This window comes from Megascapheus bottae, chromosome 10, assembly GCF_031878675.1.
Source record: "Megascapheus bottae isolate mThoBot1 chromosome 10, mThoBot2.hap1, whole genome shotgun sequence".
In the NCBI taxonomy this organism is placed as follows: Eukaryota; Metazoa; Chordata; class Mammalia; order Rodentia; family Geomyidae; genus Megascapheus; species Megascapheus bottae.
The window spans coordinates 66590494-66605691 of record NC_143518.1 but is presented as its reverse complement, the minus strand read 5'-3'; the positions used below and the strand labels follow the sequence as shown (position 1 = coordinate 66605691).

Genomic DNA, 15198 nt, shown 5'->3' with positions numbered 1-15198 from the left:
AAAGATAATTATGTGTGAACTTCTTTGTTTTAGGAGACAATTTCCCTGTTACACTCAGCAAATACTTACGGAGCATTGTAATGAAGTGTGGTTCTGTAAATTCTCTAATGATGGCACTAAACTAGCAACAGGATCAAAAGATACAACCGTTATCATATGGCAAGTTGATCCGGTATGTACTATAATATGAGTGTTAAAATCACAAAGGGAGGTAATTTTGAATGTAATTCAAAATTGTTGCTTGAACTCGGGGTCTATGCACTGCCCTTGGGCTCTCAAGGCTGGCTGTCTACCACTAGAGCCACAGCACCACTCTTGTCCCTTTCTGTGTATGTGGTACCAAGAAATTTTAACCCAGGGCTTATTATGCTGGGCAAGCACTCTACCACTAGGCTGCACTCCCAGCCCCATGAATGTAACTTACTGCTATTTGTGCCTATTCTGAGGATGGAAGTTGGGACCTGTGCCCTTATCCCTCATTGATGCATGTTGTGTTCCTGTGTGTGTGTGTGTGTGTGTGTGTGCGTGTGCGTGTGCGTGTGTGCCCATTGGGACTTGAAATCTGGGCCTGTGCAATGTCTTACGCTTTTGTGCTTAAGACTAGTGCTCTTTCTAGCTTTTCCCTAGTGGTTTATTGAAGATAAGAATTTCCTGGACTTGCCTGCCTGGTCTGGCTTTGAACCATGGACCTCAGGTGTCAACATTCTGAGTAGCTATGATGTCAGGTCTGAGCACTAATACCTGGCTCTTGAGGGTTTCTTTGCTCCAGACAGTGTTCTACTACTTGAGCTACAACTCCACTCCAGTTTTTGTTAATTTTATAGAAGTCACAGACTTTCATTACAAAGGATAGCAAGTCTAGATATACAATGTTACATATCATTTTGGAAACCCTAGTATTAGCATATGGTTTTTAACATAGTAAAGAAAGATGCAGGGCTGGGAGTCTGGCCTAGTGGTAGAGTGCTTGCCTAGCATGCATGAAGACCCAGGTTCGATTCCTTGGTACCACATACACAGAAAAGCCAGAAGTGGTGCTGTGTGTGGCTCGAGTGGTAGAGCACTAGCCTTGAGGAAAGCCCAAGGACAGTGCTCAGGATGTGTTCAAGCACCAGGACTGGCACCCCCCCTCCCAAAAAAAAGGAGAGAGATGCAATATATCTTAATAGTACTTTGTTATAGTCACTATTAAAAAAACTGATAAATACTAGAGCTGTGAATTAGTGACGAGCATCAGCAATACTGTAAGATGTTTCAACAACTTACAAACTTTTGAGAAGTTTGTGTATTAAGAGCTAAATGATACCTAATTTACTATAATTGCTAATATGTTACTTGAATGTTCTGAATACTGCCTTGCTAAGTTGCTGCAAATAAGATTGAAGAAAATGCCAGGTGCAGTGGCTCATGCCTGTAATCCTAGCTACTCAGTAGGCTGAGATCTGAGGATCAGGCCTAAGTCCGTGAAACTCTTTACCTTCAGTTAAACTCCAGAAAACTGGAAGTGGCACTGTGGCTGAAGGGGAAGAGCTCAGGGACAGTGCTCAGGCCCAGAGTTCAAGCCCCGTGACCTACCAAAAAAAAAAAAAAAATACTGAATTTGGGGCTTTGGTTAATGAAACTAGAGGTGTACCCTTTTGCTTCTCATTTATGTTTAATGATTGCAGATTCTATCCCTAGACCACTCTTTGGAGATGGTAGGTTAAGAACTCCAGTAAAAGTATTGTACAGCTTAAGGGCCAGGAATTTGGCCTAGTGGTAGAGTGCTTGCCTAGCATATGCACCAAGACCCAGGTTCGATTCCTCGGTATCACATACACAGAAAAAAGCTGGAAGTAGTGCTGAGGCACAAGTGGTAGAGCTCTAGCCTTGAGAAAGTTCAAGGACAGTGCTCAGGCCCTGAGCTCAAGCCCAGAACTGCTAAAAAAAAAGAATTGTACGGCTTGGAACAATTAAATGAGTGTCATACTGAATACTCAGGCAGATTATTGAAAGCATAAAGGAGTTCTAGAATAATTAAAAATAGTAGAGTTTGATTTATTAATGATAAAGAATAGAAAATAAGACTAGAAAAGCTTGTGATGAAAACATGATCTTGCATTCTATCCAAAGAGTTCTGCTTTTATTCATTTATATTCAAGATATATAAATAGTATGTAAATATTTAAAAGGCATATCAATATATAAAAGTGCCAGCAACAAGGGCCGGGAGTTTGGCCTAGTAGTTAAAGTGCTTGTTTAGCATGCATGAAGACCCGGGTTCGATTCCTCGGTACCACATACATAAGAAAAAAAAAAAGAGAGAAACCGTTCCAAAAGTGCCAGCAACAGTAGAAAAGTATGTTTTATGTTTTCTGGTAACAGCTACCAGAGACCTAATTCATTTAGCCAGTATAAAGAACCTACCTTGTGCCAGGTCTTTTCCTATAAACAGACTGCACACAAGATAATAATCCCTAATTGTTCCGAAGCTCACAGAAGAGATCATAGTGGAACTGGAATGCTAAGCGAATAACAAAAGTAGATCTTAGATGAGGAAGGACAAAAGGACAAGGTAGTACAAACTAGTAGAAATAAGAAAGGTGAGATAGTGTTTTGGGTCTTTTTTTTTTTTTTTTTTTTGCCAGTCCTGGGCTTAAGCTCAGGGCCTGAGCATTGTCCTTGGATTTTTCTCAAGGCTAGAGCTCTACCACTTGAGCCTCAGCACCACTTCTGGCTTTTTCTAAGTATGTGGTACCAAGGAATCGAACCCAGGTCTTTGTGCATGCTAGGCAAGCACTCTACCACTAGGCCAAACTCCCAGCCCAGATAGTGTTTTTTTTGTTCCATGTTTTGTTTTTTTTTTTTTTTGGTGGATCATGGGGCTTGAACTCTGAGCCTGGGTGCTGTTCCTGAGCTCTTCAGCTCAAGGCTGCCTGCTGCCCTACACCTTGAGCCTCAGCCCCACATCCCATTTTCTAGTGATTAATTGGAGATAAGAGTCTCAAGTTCTTTAGAGCCCAGGCTGGCTTTGAACCTTGATCCTCAGATCTGTTTCTTGAGTAGCTAGGATTATAGGCGTGAGCCACTGCGCCCGTTTGTCCTTTTTCTTATATTGTCATTGCAAAGGTGATGTACAGAGGGTTTACTGTCTCATAAGTCATGCCAATGTCTCCCCTTCTGTCTCTCTCCCAGTTTTTCCCTCTCATCTCCTCCCACAAGTTGTACAGTTCATTTTCAACATAGTGGTTACTGAGAATCACTGCTGCATTTGTTCACCCTTAGACTGTCTCTTTTTCTGCCCCCTCTCCACCTCCCAAATACAGATAAATGAACAAACAAAAAAGAAGAAAAGAAACTTTTGTTTCCATTTCTTGGAATTCATTTCAACAAATACTATTTTATATGATCAGAGACACATAGGCATTACATGTTTGTGTTTCTCCTCAAAGGACTATCCTCCTTTAGACGTGCTGTGTGTGAATGCCCAGAGTCTTGTATAATTTATCACCTATTTTACATCTAGCTTCCACATGAGAGAAAATAACTCCTTTTGTCTTGAGCTTGGCTTCCCTCATTTAACATGATTTGTTCTAAGTCCATCCATTTCCCTGCAAATGATATAATACTATCTAATGGTTATGTAAAATTCCATTGCCTATAGGTACCACAATTTTTTTTTAATCCATTCATTTATTGTAGGATATCTAGCCTGTTTTTTTTTGTTGTTGTTGTTTTTGTTGTTTTTCCCCAGTCATGGAGCTTGAACTCAAGGCCTGAGCACTTTCATTGTATTTTCTCGTGAGTATATGGTACCAAGGAATCGAACCCAGGGCTTCTTGTGCATGGGAGGCAAGCACTCTACCCCTAACCCATGCTTCTGGCCTAGCCTGTTCTTATAACTTAGCTGTTGTGAATAGTGCAGCAGTGAACCTGGATGTGCAGGTGTCTTTACCATATCCTGACTTGTAATGTTCTGGATAGATATCCAGTAGTGGTATGGCTGGGTCATAGGGAAGTTAGTTTATTGAGAATCCTCCAAATGAGGGCACTATACTTTTTTGGTGTGCCCTTTCTGGGCCTTGTACTCAGAGGTGGTGCTGTTCCTGAACTTTTTTTGCTCAGGGTGGCACTATACCACTTGGGCCACTGTTTCACTTCCAGCTTTTTTGATAGTTTAGTGGAGATAAGAATCTCACAGACTTCCTGCCAGGGCTGGCATAGAACTAGGAATCCTAACCAGCCATCATGGCTCACACCTGTCTAATCCTAGCTACTCAGGAGACTGAGATCTGAGGGTTGGGGTGCAAAGTCAGCCGGGACATTAAAGTCCAAGAGACTCTTCGTCTCCGATTAACCACTAGGAAACCAGAAGTGGGCCAAGAGGTAAGGCGGTAGCATTGAGCTAAAGAGCTCAGGAACAGTGCCCAGACCCAGTGGTAGGGCAGTAGCCTTGAGCTGACGAGCTCGGGGACAGTGCCCAGGCCCAGAGTTCAAGCCACATGACCTACCAAAAAAAAAAAGAAAGAAAGAAAAGAAAAAGAAAAAAGAATTTATCCTCAGGTCTCAGCCTCATGGCTATCTAGGGTTCACAGGTATAAGCCAGGTGTCATACTTTTGAAGATATATTATTAATGTCATTGTGTGTGTCTGTGTGTCTGTCAGTCTTTGGGCTTGAGCTCAGGGCTTGAGTGCTGTCCTTGGGCTTTCTCAAGGTTAGAATTCTACCACTTGAGCCACAGCCCCACTTCTGGCTTTTTCTATGTATGTAGTACTGAAGAATCAAACCCAGGGCTTTATGCATGCTAGGCAAGCACTCTACCCCTAGGCCACACTTCCAGCCATTATTTCTAAAATATTGTTACTGGGGTACTACTTTGAATGAAAATTTGTTCTTGGAAGATGTTAAGCTAACCAGATGGGGGTGGCTCAAGCCTGTAATCCTAGCTACTCAGGAGGCTGAGATCTGAGGAGCAGATGCAAAGCCAGCCTAAGAATGAAAGTCTGAGACTCTTTATCTCCAATTAATTACCAGAAAACCAGAAACAGCGCTACTGACCAGCCTTGAGCTAAAGAGCTCAGGGACAGCATCCAGACCCCGAGTCCCACACATAAATAAGTAAAGAAATAGATGTTAAGCTAGTCAGAAAGACTTTTCTTTTTTATTTTTGGTGGGTCATGGGGGGACTGGGCACTGTCCCTGAGCTCTTTAGCTCAAGGTTACCACCCTACCTCTGGGCCTGGGTATTATCCTGAGCTCTTTTGCTCAGTGCTATCACCCTACCCTTGAGTCAAACACCACTTCCCATTTTCTAGAAGTTAATTGGAGATGAGTCCCAGGTCCCTTTGTGCAAGGCTGGCTTTTAACCTTAATCCTCAGATCTCAGCCTCCTGAGTAGCTAGGATTACAGGCATGAGCCACCACCGCCAAAAAGACTTTCTTAATATGGATCATTTTGATCTACTGCAGATACTTTATGCTTCTTCCTTTCCAAAGAACATTCCATAGTTGCACTGTTAACTCTTTAATTTAATTTTTAAAAAATAGTGGAATTTGGACTAGAGAAATTATGATAAACTTAGGACCCAGTGAAGACACAATATATAAGCCCACCACTTCTCAAATTTCTAGACAATAGAGAGCCTCAACTAATTTTATCTGGCCAGTTCCTGACTTGTTACTACTGTTTATAGGTCATAACTATTTATAGTTATTTTGGAATCACTTATCTAGGCTCAGAACAAGGCTTAATAAACATTTTTAAAAATAAAGCCTAAAACTATATTCCCATTTCTAGTCAGTTTTATGGTTGGTCCTGGGACTTGAACTCTGGGCCTAGGGCACTGTTCCTGAGGTCTTCAGCTCACAGCTACCGCTCTACCCCTTGAGCCACAAACACCACTTCCAGTTTTCTGATGGTTAATTGTAGATGAGTCCCATGGACTTTGGTGTCCGGGCTGGCTTCGAAATGAGATCCTCAGATCTCAGCCTCCTCAATAGAATTATAGGTGTGAGCCACTGGTGTCAGGAAGATTCTTAACTTTTTCTGTTCCCTGTCCACATCCATGCACATTCCATCATTGGGAAATGTGGAGATTCTCTGTCTTTCTTAGTATTTTCTGTCATGTTGTTTAGACCTCAGTGTCTTTATTTGAATTCTTTAGTCTTGACCAACTTGTTTGCAGAGTGGGGAAAACTCAATGGAGGGACTATATAAGGGCCGGGTACCTTTGATTCTAGCAGCTACTCAGGAGGCTGAGATCTGGGGGGGGTCACAGTAATACAACAGCAAAGTCCGCCAGTCTCTTTATCTCCAAACTTGGAAAACGCTGTATCTCAAGTGGTAGAGTGCTAACCTTAGCCAGAAGAGATCAAGGACAGCGGCCAGGCTAATAATGTTCAAGCCGTAGGATCAGCAAACAAACAACTGGGTAAGGTCTGCAGCATTAGCTGGCACGTGATAGAACAGACGTATGCTGCTTCTTGTAAGGTCTCAGCATTACCTGGCATGTGATTGAACAGACGTATGCTGCGTCTTGGCCGCCTGTGGCCAGACCTGTCATCAGTCATTGATTGTTTTATCAGACCTGGGATGGTATTGACTCTAGTGGACCTGGGAAGAATACAGGATTTCCCATCCAGGCGATCCTATTTTCTGGAAAGTAGAACATTGCATTGGTCTGTTACAGGTTTTCTTACATGTTATCTGTTTGGATTGGATTAGCATCTTCTCCCTAAAGCCAAATACTATTTTCTACTTGGTGAATGTTTTGGTGGTACTGGGGCTGTTACTTAGCCTTGTGCTGTAGGCAGGCATTACAGGCCCAGCCCTTTTGCCTAGGGTTAGTTGGTGGTTATTTGTGAATAGGATGTTGAAATTTGCTCAATAATAATAATAATTTTGTTGAATTATTTACCTTCTACTCTCACCTTCCCACCATAGCTCTTCCATGTAGCTGAGGTCATAGAAATACACCACTTATTATGTCTACCTTGTTGTATGGGGCAGGGGTTATGTCACATTGAACTGTAGTTAGAATTATACAGTTACTTTGGCCATATTTTGACATGTTTAAATGACTTTTTACCTGGTGGATAAAACTAGAGCTCATTACCTTAAAGTGAGCCTCTCATGGGATGGTCAGCCTGCAGAACATGATGTGAACCTCAGACTTAGCTGCCGGGTTCACAGTCCTCACTATGTTGTAAGCACAGTGACTGTTGACATTCCTAAAACGTGTGTGTGTGTGTGTGTTTAGCAATATGGTAGACTTGAGGATTAAATATTTTTCTGTTTTTTGTCGGGGGGCAATCCTGGGGCTTGAACTCAGAGCCTGAGCACTGTCCTTGGACTTTCTCAAGGCTAGACACCAACCACTTGAGCCACAGCCCTATTTAGGGCTAGGGCTTTTTCTGTGTACTTCATGCATGCTAGGCAAGCACTCTACTAGTAGGCCAGACTCTCAGCCCTAGCATTAAATATTTTTGTGAGTAGTGCTAATACCAATTAGCAATAACTGTGGTAACTGTTTTGGCTGGAATGTAGCATGAAGGATACAATGTTTAGGAAACGTTTAACGCATAGTACTGAAACATTTAATGCATAGTACTAAACGTTTAATGCATAGTACTGAATGCAAACTTTTTTGTGTCTGCCAGTCCTGGGGTTTGAACTCAGGGCCCGGACACTGTCCTTGGACACTTGTTTCTCAAGGGTAGCGCTCTGCCACTTGATGCACAGCGCCACTTAAGACCTTTTCTGTGTATGTGGATCCAGGGTGTAGAACCCAGGGCTTTGTGCATGCTAGGTGAGCAGGCTACCACTAGGCTAAGCTCCTGGCTCCTGAATGCAAGCTTTTCAAAAAAATTTAATTTTATTGTCAAGGTAATGCACAGAGGGGTTACAGTTACATATGTAAGGCAGTGCGTACATTTCTTGTTGGATATTGTGACCCTTCCCTCGTTTTTCTCTCACTTTTCCTTCTCTCACAAATGGTAAAGTTAATTTTACTGTCAAGGTAATGCACAGAGGGGTTACAGTTAAATACTTAGGGCAATGTGTATATCTCTTGTTGGCTATCCTTCCCTCATTTTTCTCTCCCACAAGTTGTAAAAGTTCATTCCCATCATAGTGTCTTGAGAGTCATCACTGAGGGTCACTGAGAAGGCTGAGGTCTGAAGCCCTGGTTGAAGCCAGCCCCGGCAGAAACCACCAACAGAAGCCAAAACTAGAGCCTGTAGCACAAATGGTAAAGCACTGACATTGAACACAAAACCTCGGGGACAGTGTCCGGACCCTAACCCCCACAAAAAAACTACCAAATGTATATTTGACTAATAACTCAGGAATTCCACTCTGCATGTGTAGAGTACAATTTCTTCTTTTCTTTACCTTTTATTTTTTTGGGGGGAGGGGCACTCCTTGGGGCTTGAACTTGGGGCCTGAGCACCGTCCTTAGGCTTTTTCCTCAAAGCTAGCACTCTATGGCTTGTGCCACAGCACCACTTCTGGCTTTTCTGTGTATGTGGTGTGGAGGAATCAAACCCTGGTCTTCATTCATGCTAAGCAAGCACTCTACCACTAGGCCAAACTACTGGTCTGTGTACATGTATTTCTTTTTTTTTTTTTTTTTAACTTTTATTTATTTATTTATTTGCATTTTTTTATTGTAATTAGTAAAAGGGTTACATGATATTTGCCAGATAGAAGGTGCATTAATTCACATACATTGATACCCTTTCACATGTCTTGGTACCCATTTCCCTCCCCCCACCCCCCCTGTGTACATGTATTTCTAAGAGAAGTATTTATGTAGCCTCATTATTCGAAATAGTCAAAAAGTAGAAACCAACTAATGAATGCACATAAGATAATATAGTATGTTTACAAACTGGAATATTATTCAGCAGCAATATTATGCTTTGTACAACATGGATGAGTCCCTGAAATGTTACACTGAAGGAGAGAAGCCAGTTACTAGAAACTTTATAATTCTCTTTATATTGTTTCCAGGAAAAACAAATCTGTAAAAGCAGGAGCCATAGTAAGAATCATGAGGGATGGTTAATGCATATGGAATTTATTAAAACATTATAAAATTAGTAATGAAAAGTGTACAACTGAATATTCTAAAATTGCTGAGCTGTGTATGCTGTTAATAGAGTAAAGCCTAAGAGGCTGAGAACTAAGGAATCTTGGTTTGAAGTCTGAGCAAGAAAGTCTCTGGGCCTCATCTCCTATAAATTGCTTGGGAAAAGTTGGACCTGGCACTGTGGCTCAAGTGGTAGAGGGGTAGCCTTAAGCATCAAAAAAGGCTCATGGAGAGTGCCCTAGGACCAGAAGTAAAATAATAAAAGAACTTTTTTTTTTTTTTGGCCAGTACTGGGCTTGAGCTCAAGGCCTGAGCACTGTCCTTGGACTTTCTCAAGGCTAGAGCTCTACCACTTGAGCCTCAGCACCACTTCGGGCTTATTTCTATGTGTGTGGTACCGAGGAATTGAACCCGGTTCTTCATGCATACTAGGCAAGCATTCTACCACTAGGCCAAACTCCCGGCCCCAAAAGTACTTTTTTTTTTTTTTTTCTTTTTTTATATATACTCATCTGTTTTCAGTTTCACATTTCTTAGTGTCTTGTTTTGTTGTTGTTGTCTGTTGGTCATTGGGCTTAAAATCTGGGCCTGGGCACTCTTCCTGAGCTCTTCAGCTCAAGTACTGCCTTGCAACTTGAATCTCTGCACCACTCCTGGTTTTCTAGTGGTTAATTGGAAATAAGAGTCTCACAGTTTTTTTTTTGTGCCCAGGCTGGCTTTGAACCTCAATCCTCAGATCTCAGCTTCCAAAGTAGGATTACAGGCCTGAGCTACCGCACCTGGCTAATTTAATATCTTCTGTATAAAAGTAGATGTAGAAATGTTAACAGGTTTTTATGAAATACGGTGTTTATGCTCTAATTAAATTAAGAAACAATTTCTTATGATCATATGTGCATCCTCAAGTTTTTACTCTAGAAAACAGTATCTTTTAGAGGTAGCATTTAACTGTTGTCTGTTTGCCTTGTAGGATACACACCTGCTAAAACTTCTGAAGACATTAGAAGGACATGCTTATGGTGTTTCTTACATTGCATGGAGTCCAGATGACAACTATCTTGTTGCTTGTGGCCCAGATGACTGCTCTGAGCTTTGGCTTTGGAATGTACAAGTGAGCAAGCTCCATCTTTGGTTTATTTGGCTTAAGTACAGCATTATCATGCATATATTTGTGATAGCTCTCCACTTACAGAGCAGCATTCAGGGCATACTACTATAATGAATCTATAAGAATTTACTGTGCTGAATAACCGAATTTTTCAAAGAATAGTCAGCTTTTCTAGAATACTTTGGCTTCACCTTGTGGAATTTATACTGTTTATTTTAGAAAATTTTTTTACCTGGGAATGTGCCTTAGTGATAGAGAGCTTGCCCAACATGCATGAAGCCCTAGGTTCCATTCCTTAGTACCACATATACAGAAAAGGCTGGAAGTGGTGCTGTGGCTCAAGTGGTAGAGTGCTAGCCTTGAGCAAAAGAAGCTCAGGGGCAGTGCACATGTCCGAAGTTCAAGCCCCAGGACTGGCAATATTTTTTGGTAGTCCTGGGGTTCCACTGCTCAGCTGATACTCTGCCACTGGAGCCATGCCTTCAGCCCTGTTTTGTGCTGGCTATTTCTGAGACAGTGTCATGCTTCCCACCCAGGTGTGCTCCTGAGCTAACCCGTGGTGCCCAGCTGGCTAGTCTATCTAGCCTTCGACCCAAGTAGCTAGAATGATAGGTGTGAGGTTCTTTACTTTAAACGTCTCTATGTAAGTTGACTGATGAGGTAATATTTTTAATCTTACCAGGAATGGTCCAGGCTGTGGTTTATTGTGCATTAAAGTAGAATTTAAAGTCTCTTAAAAGACAGATGACTCAAGGGCCAGGGGTTTGGTCTAGTAGTAGAATGCTTGCCTAGCACGCATGAGACCCAGGTTTGAGTCCACAGAACCACATACATAGAAAAAATTTGGAAGTGGTGCTGTGGCTCAAGCAGTAGAGCTCTAGCCTTGAGGAAGTTCAACAACAGTGCTCAGACCTTGAGCCCAAGCCTAGGACTGGCAAAAAAAAAAAAAAAAAAAAGACAGATGACTCAAGTAAACAAGACTGGTATGATGAACAGGAGTGAATACAGTAAGATGTGCCTGCAGGTGAAAAAGGTGGTTCTAATTCTGCTATTACAGTAAGGAAGCTTCCTTGTGTAGGTATACCTGTGTATGCATTAATATATATGCATATTCCTATCTACTTACATGGATATTATATCTAAAACATTTAAAAGTAATTACACATGTTTTACAACTACTTAAGTTTTGTCTTCTAAGGAATAACATAACAGCTTACATAATACTTTTTTTTTTTTTTACACCAGTCTGTGGGCTTGAACTCCGGATCTGGGCACTGTCCTTGGACTTTCCCAAGCCTAGAGCTCTACCACTTGAGTCACAGCACCACTGCTGGCTTTTTCTGTCTATGTGGTACCGAGGACTTGAACTTGTGTCTTTGTGCCAAACTCCCTGCCCCTCCTTGAGCATTTTTTGCTCAAGGCTAGCTAGCACTTTGCCACTTGAGCCACAGCACCACTTCTGTCTTTTTCTGTGTATGTGATACCAAGGAATTGAACCTAGGGCTTCATGCATGCTAGGCAAGCACTCTACCACTAAGCCACACTCCCAACCCTATAACACTTATACTTAAAAATGTTATATCTAAGAATTATAGTTGTCTAATATACTAATATTTGTTTCATAATCAAAACCGCCAGAGTATCGTTTATGTCATTTTATATAGAGCTGAAGTTAATGTTGTATTTATAACTAGGTTCAGTGGTGTACAAAGTCCCCAAATTTAAGATCATTTTCTGATGAGCTTAAAGTCAGTCTGACTCGAAAACAAAACAAGAAATTAAAGAACTTTTTTTCCCTTTTCAGAGGAAGTACTACATAACCTTAATCCTACAATAGGGGTGATCTTGCCCTTCCCTGTGGTATTTCTGAATTTCTCTTAATTAAACCCTGTTGTAATACAGTAACTGTTACTAAGTTCACTTCCTGATATATTTAGACTTGTTCTGAAGGGATGGTCTTTTACAATTTATTGTGTTTTTAGGTAGGTTTTAATTCGGTAACCTGATATACATACTATCCTGTGCGTAACAGAAGAAAAAAGACATTTCTACCCATAAATTTAACTATGTTAACATATTTATGAGTCGAAAACATCCAGGGTATATATGCTGTGTGTGTGTGTGTGTGTGTGTGTGTGTGTGTGTGTGTACACTCTATAAGCTTTTACTCAAGCAGTTTGAGGGAAGAATTGAGATTTTGAGTGCTTTTTTTCCCCAGTGTAAGAGCAGACAGTTATCTGTTTTGTATCCTTTAGCCTTTATTTCTTGGCCCCAGTTCCTAATCATAGCCTGGTTTTTACTCTTTTGCTTTTACTTTTGATTACCCATTTCTCACACGAAAATTATCCCCATGTACTTTTTTTTTTTTTATTAAACTAAGGGCAGCTATTATCTCAGATCCTGTTTCTAATTCCTGAGCACAGTGGAACCAGGACTAAATTAAATGATATGTGTAAACCCTCTAAGTTGAATAACTTAGTGATGGGACAGGAGATTATCTGAGAGTTATAACCCTTTAACACATGCCTGCTTAGTTGGAAACAGAATAGAGTCGTCACTTTGAATGGCTTTGCTAATAATTAGTACAGAGATTCCTTTCTGCAATTTTAAGTGAAGTAAAGTTACATATTAGAAACATTGTGGATTCTCTTTTCCCATCTTGCTGCTCCATTGTGAGCATTTAAATAGGAAATGTAGTTTAGACCTTTGGCCTTAAGAAGTGGCCAGTGGCATTAGCTTTAGTTTTAGAATAAAATTCATAAAATGTTTTAGACTATGAGTAGATCAGAGGATTAGATATGTAATTGTGCTTTTAGATACCTTGCTTGGAAAAAATTAGCATGTTTTAGTTTCTGAATGTCATTGACCTAAGAAATTTATTACAGTTGATTCCTATAGCTATTTTACTTCTTAATTTCTCTTCTAAGTACTATATAACTCACCCTCACTTCTGGTAAGGCCAGTTAAAATTTAATTCATGTATTCGATTAGGAATGCCAAGCTAACCAGATATCCAGGTTACTCATCTCTTCCTTTCCTCCCTTCTTCCTTCCCTCCCCCATCCCCCCCGCATTGGCTTTGTGCTTATTCTGCCACTTGAGCCATACTCCCAGCTTGCTTGCTTTTCCACCCTCCCTTCACTACTGCATTCTCTTTCTTTGCATCAGTCCTTTAGAAGGTTGTCTAGAGGGTCTTACCTAGTTTTATTCCTTATAGACAGGAGAACTAAGGACAAAAATGAGCCAGTCTCATGAAGACAGTTTAACAAGTGTGGCATGGAACCCAGATGGCAAGCGCTTTGTGACTGGAGGCCAGCGTGGACAGTTCTACCAGTGTGTAAGTGTGTACTGCCCCCTTCCTGCTCTCTGCTTCAGTTGTGTTTCAATAGAGAATTTGCATGACTCCTATATAGTATATACTATTATACTATATATAGCATACTATAAAATATACTATATGAATACCTCTTTAGTCGCCCTCCTAAATAAGTACAATCTATCATATTTTGTTATTTTCCTGCTTTTGTTCTTTTTCCTTTTAACCATTTCAAGTGATTATTGACAGTATATAGACTAATTATATAGACAGTATATTAATTATTTTAAATATTTGAAGAGTAGTAGTGATAAGTACTATTAGAGAACTTTCCCATCTTTATTTGAGGTCTCGTTCTGGCCAGTAGCTGCCCTGGTTATCTTCTGTTGTAGGAACGATTTAAAAAAATAGCCAGGGAGACTTGAATAACCTAGTGGCAAGAGTGCTTGGCTAGCATGCAGGAAGCCTTAGGTTCAATTCCTTGGCACTATGTACTAAGAAAAAGCCAAGAGTTGTACTGTGGCTCGCTCAAGTGACAGAGTGTTAGCCTTGAGCAAGAAGTATCCAAGAACAGGACCCACGGCCTGAGTTAAAGCCCTAGGACTGGCAAATAAATAAAACTAGGCACCAGTAGCTCTCGTTTCTGTAATCTTAGGAGGCTGAAATCTGAGCATCAGTGAAAAGCTCAAGCTTTTCATTGGACTCTCCAATAAACTACCAAAAAAGCCAGAAGTGGAGCTGTGGCTGAAGTAGTAAAGTGCTAGCCTCCAGCAAGAGAGGTTCAGGGACAGTGCCCAGACGGACAGGGCCAGAACAAAGTAAATAAAGCTGGGTCTATTGTTCACACCAGTGATCCTTGCTGCTTGAGCAGCTGAGATCTGGTTCAAAACCATCCCAGGCGGAAGACACTTCTCTCCATTTGCCCAGCAGAAAGCCAGAAGTAGAGCTGAGGCTTCAGTAGTAGAGCAACAAGTAAAAGTCTTATGAGGATATAAATTTTGTTATAATGCAGTATTCTATCTCAATTCCATGGGTCATCATTACCTGTAGATTTTAAGACTAAAATTACCCAAGCTTTCTTTTATTTATTTTGCCAGTCCTGGAGCTTGAACTCAGGGCCTGGGCCACTGTCCTTGGCTAGCACTCTACCACTTGAACCACAGTACCACTTCTGGGTTTTTTTTTGTGTATGGAGTACTGAGGAATCAAACCCAGGGCTTTGTGCATACTAGGCAAGCACTCTACCACTAGGCCATGCTCCCTGCCCCACACTTTCTTTTATTAAGATGACTTTAGGGCTATGCCCAGTGTCACATTCCTGTCATCCTAGCCACTTGGGAGGCAGAAGAGGAAAGTCACAGTTGAATCCAACTCTAGCAAAATACATTGAGTGTGGTCGCTCACCTCTGAAATCCTGGCTACGTGGGAAATGTAAGTAGGAAGATTGTGGTCCAAGGCCAGCATAAGCATAAGACCCTATTTGAGAAATGAAGTGAGGAGGTCTGGAAGAGTAGCTTCAGGAGGCAGCCAGGGGCAGCTTTCTATTCTGTAACATGAAGGTGGTAAGGTTTCTGAGAACTCTGAATATCCAGTGAGAAAACAACTGCCAAGTTTTGATCTGTAGAGTAGTGCAGTACAAATATGGTAATTTGAAAAATGTCCAATAATTCCTAAGTACCATGGAAGGTTATAAAATAGTTTCA

The 15198-nt window shown here is 41.1% G+C and overlaps 1 protein-coding gene across 2 annotated transcripts in view; it reads left to right on the top strand.

The window, feature by feature from the left end:
• The window catches only part of Wdr26 (WD repeat domain 26), a 40434-nt gene that overhangs the window by 18646 nt on the left and 6590 nt on the right, over positions 1 to 15198 (top strand). For both annotated transcript variants that reach the window (XM_090341588.1, XM_090341587.1), the window contains exons 7-9: positions 34 to 172; positions 10043 to 10183; positions 13397 to 13516. In XM_090341588.1, the coding sequence (XP_090197714.1) occupies positions 34 to 172; positions 10043 to 10183; positions 13397 to 13516 (400 nt within the window). The remainder of the gene's footprint in view (positions 1 to 33; positions 173 to 10042; positions 10184 to 13396; positions 13517 to 15198) is intronic.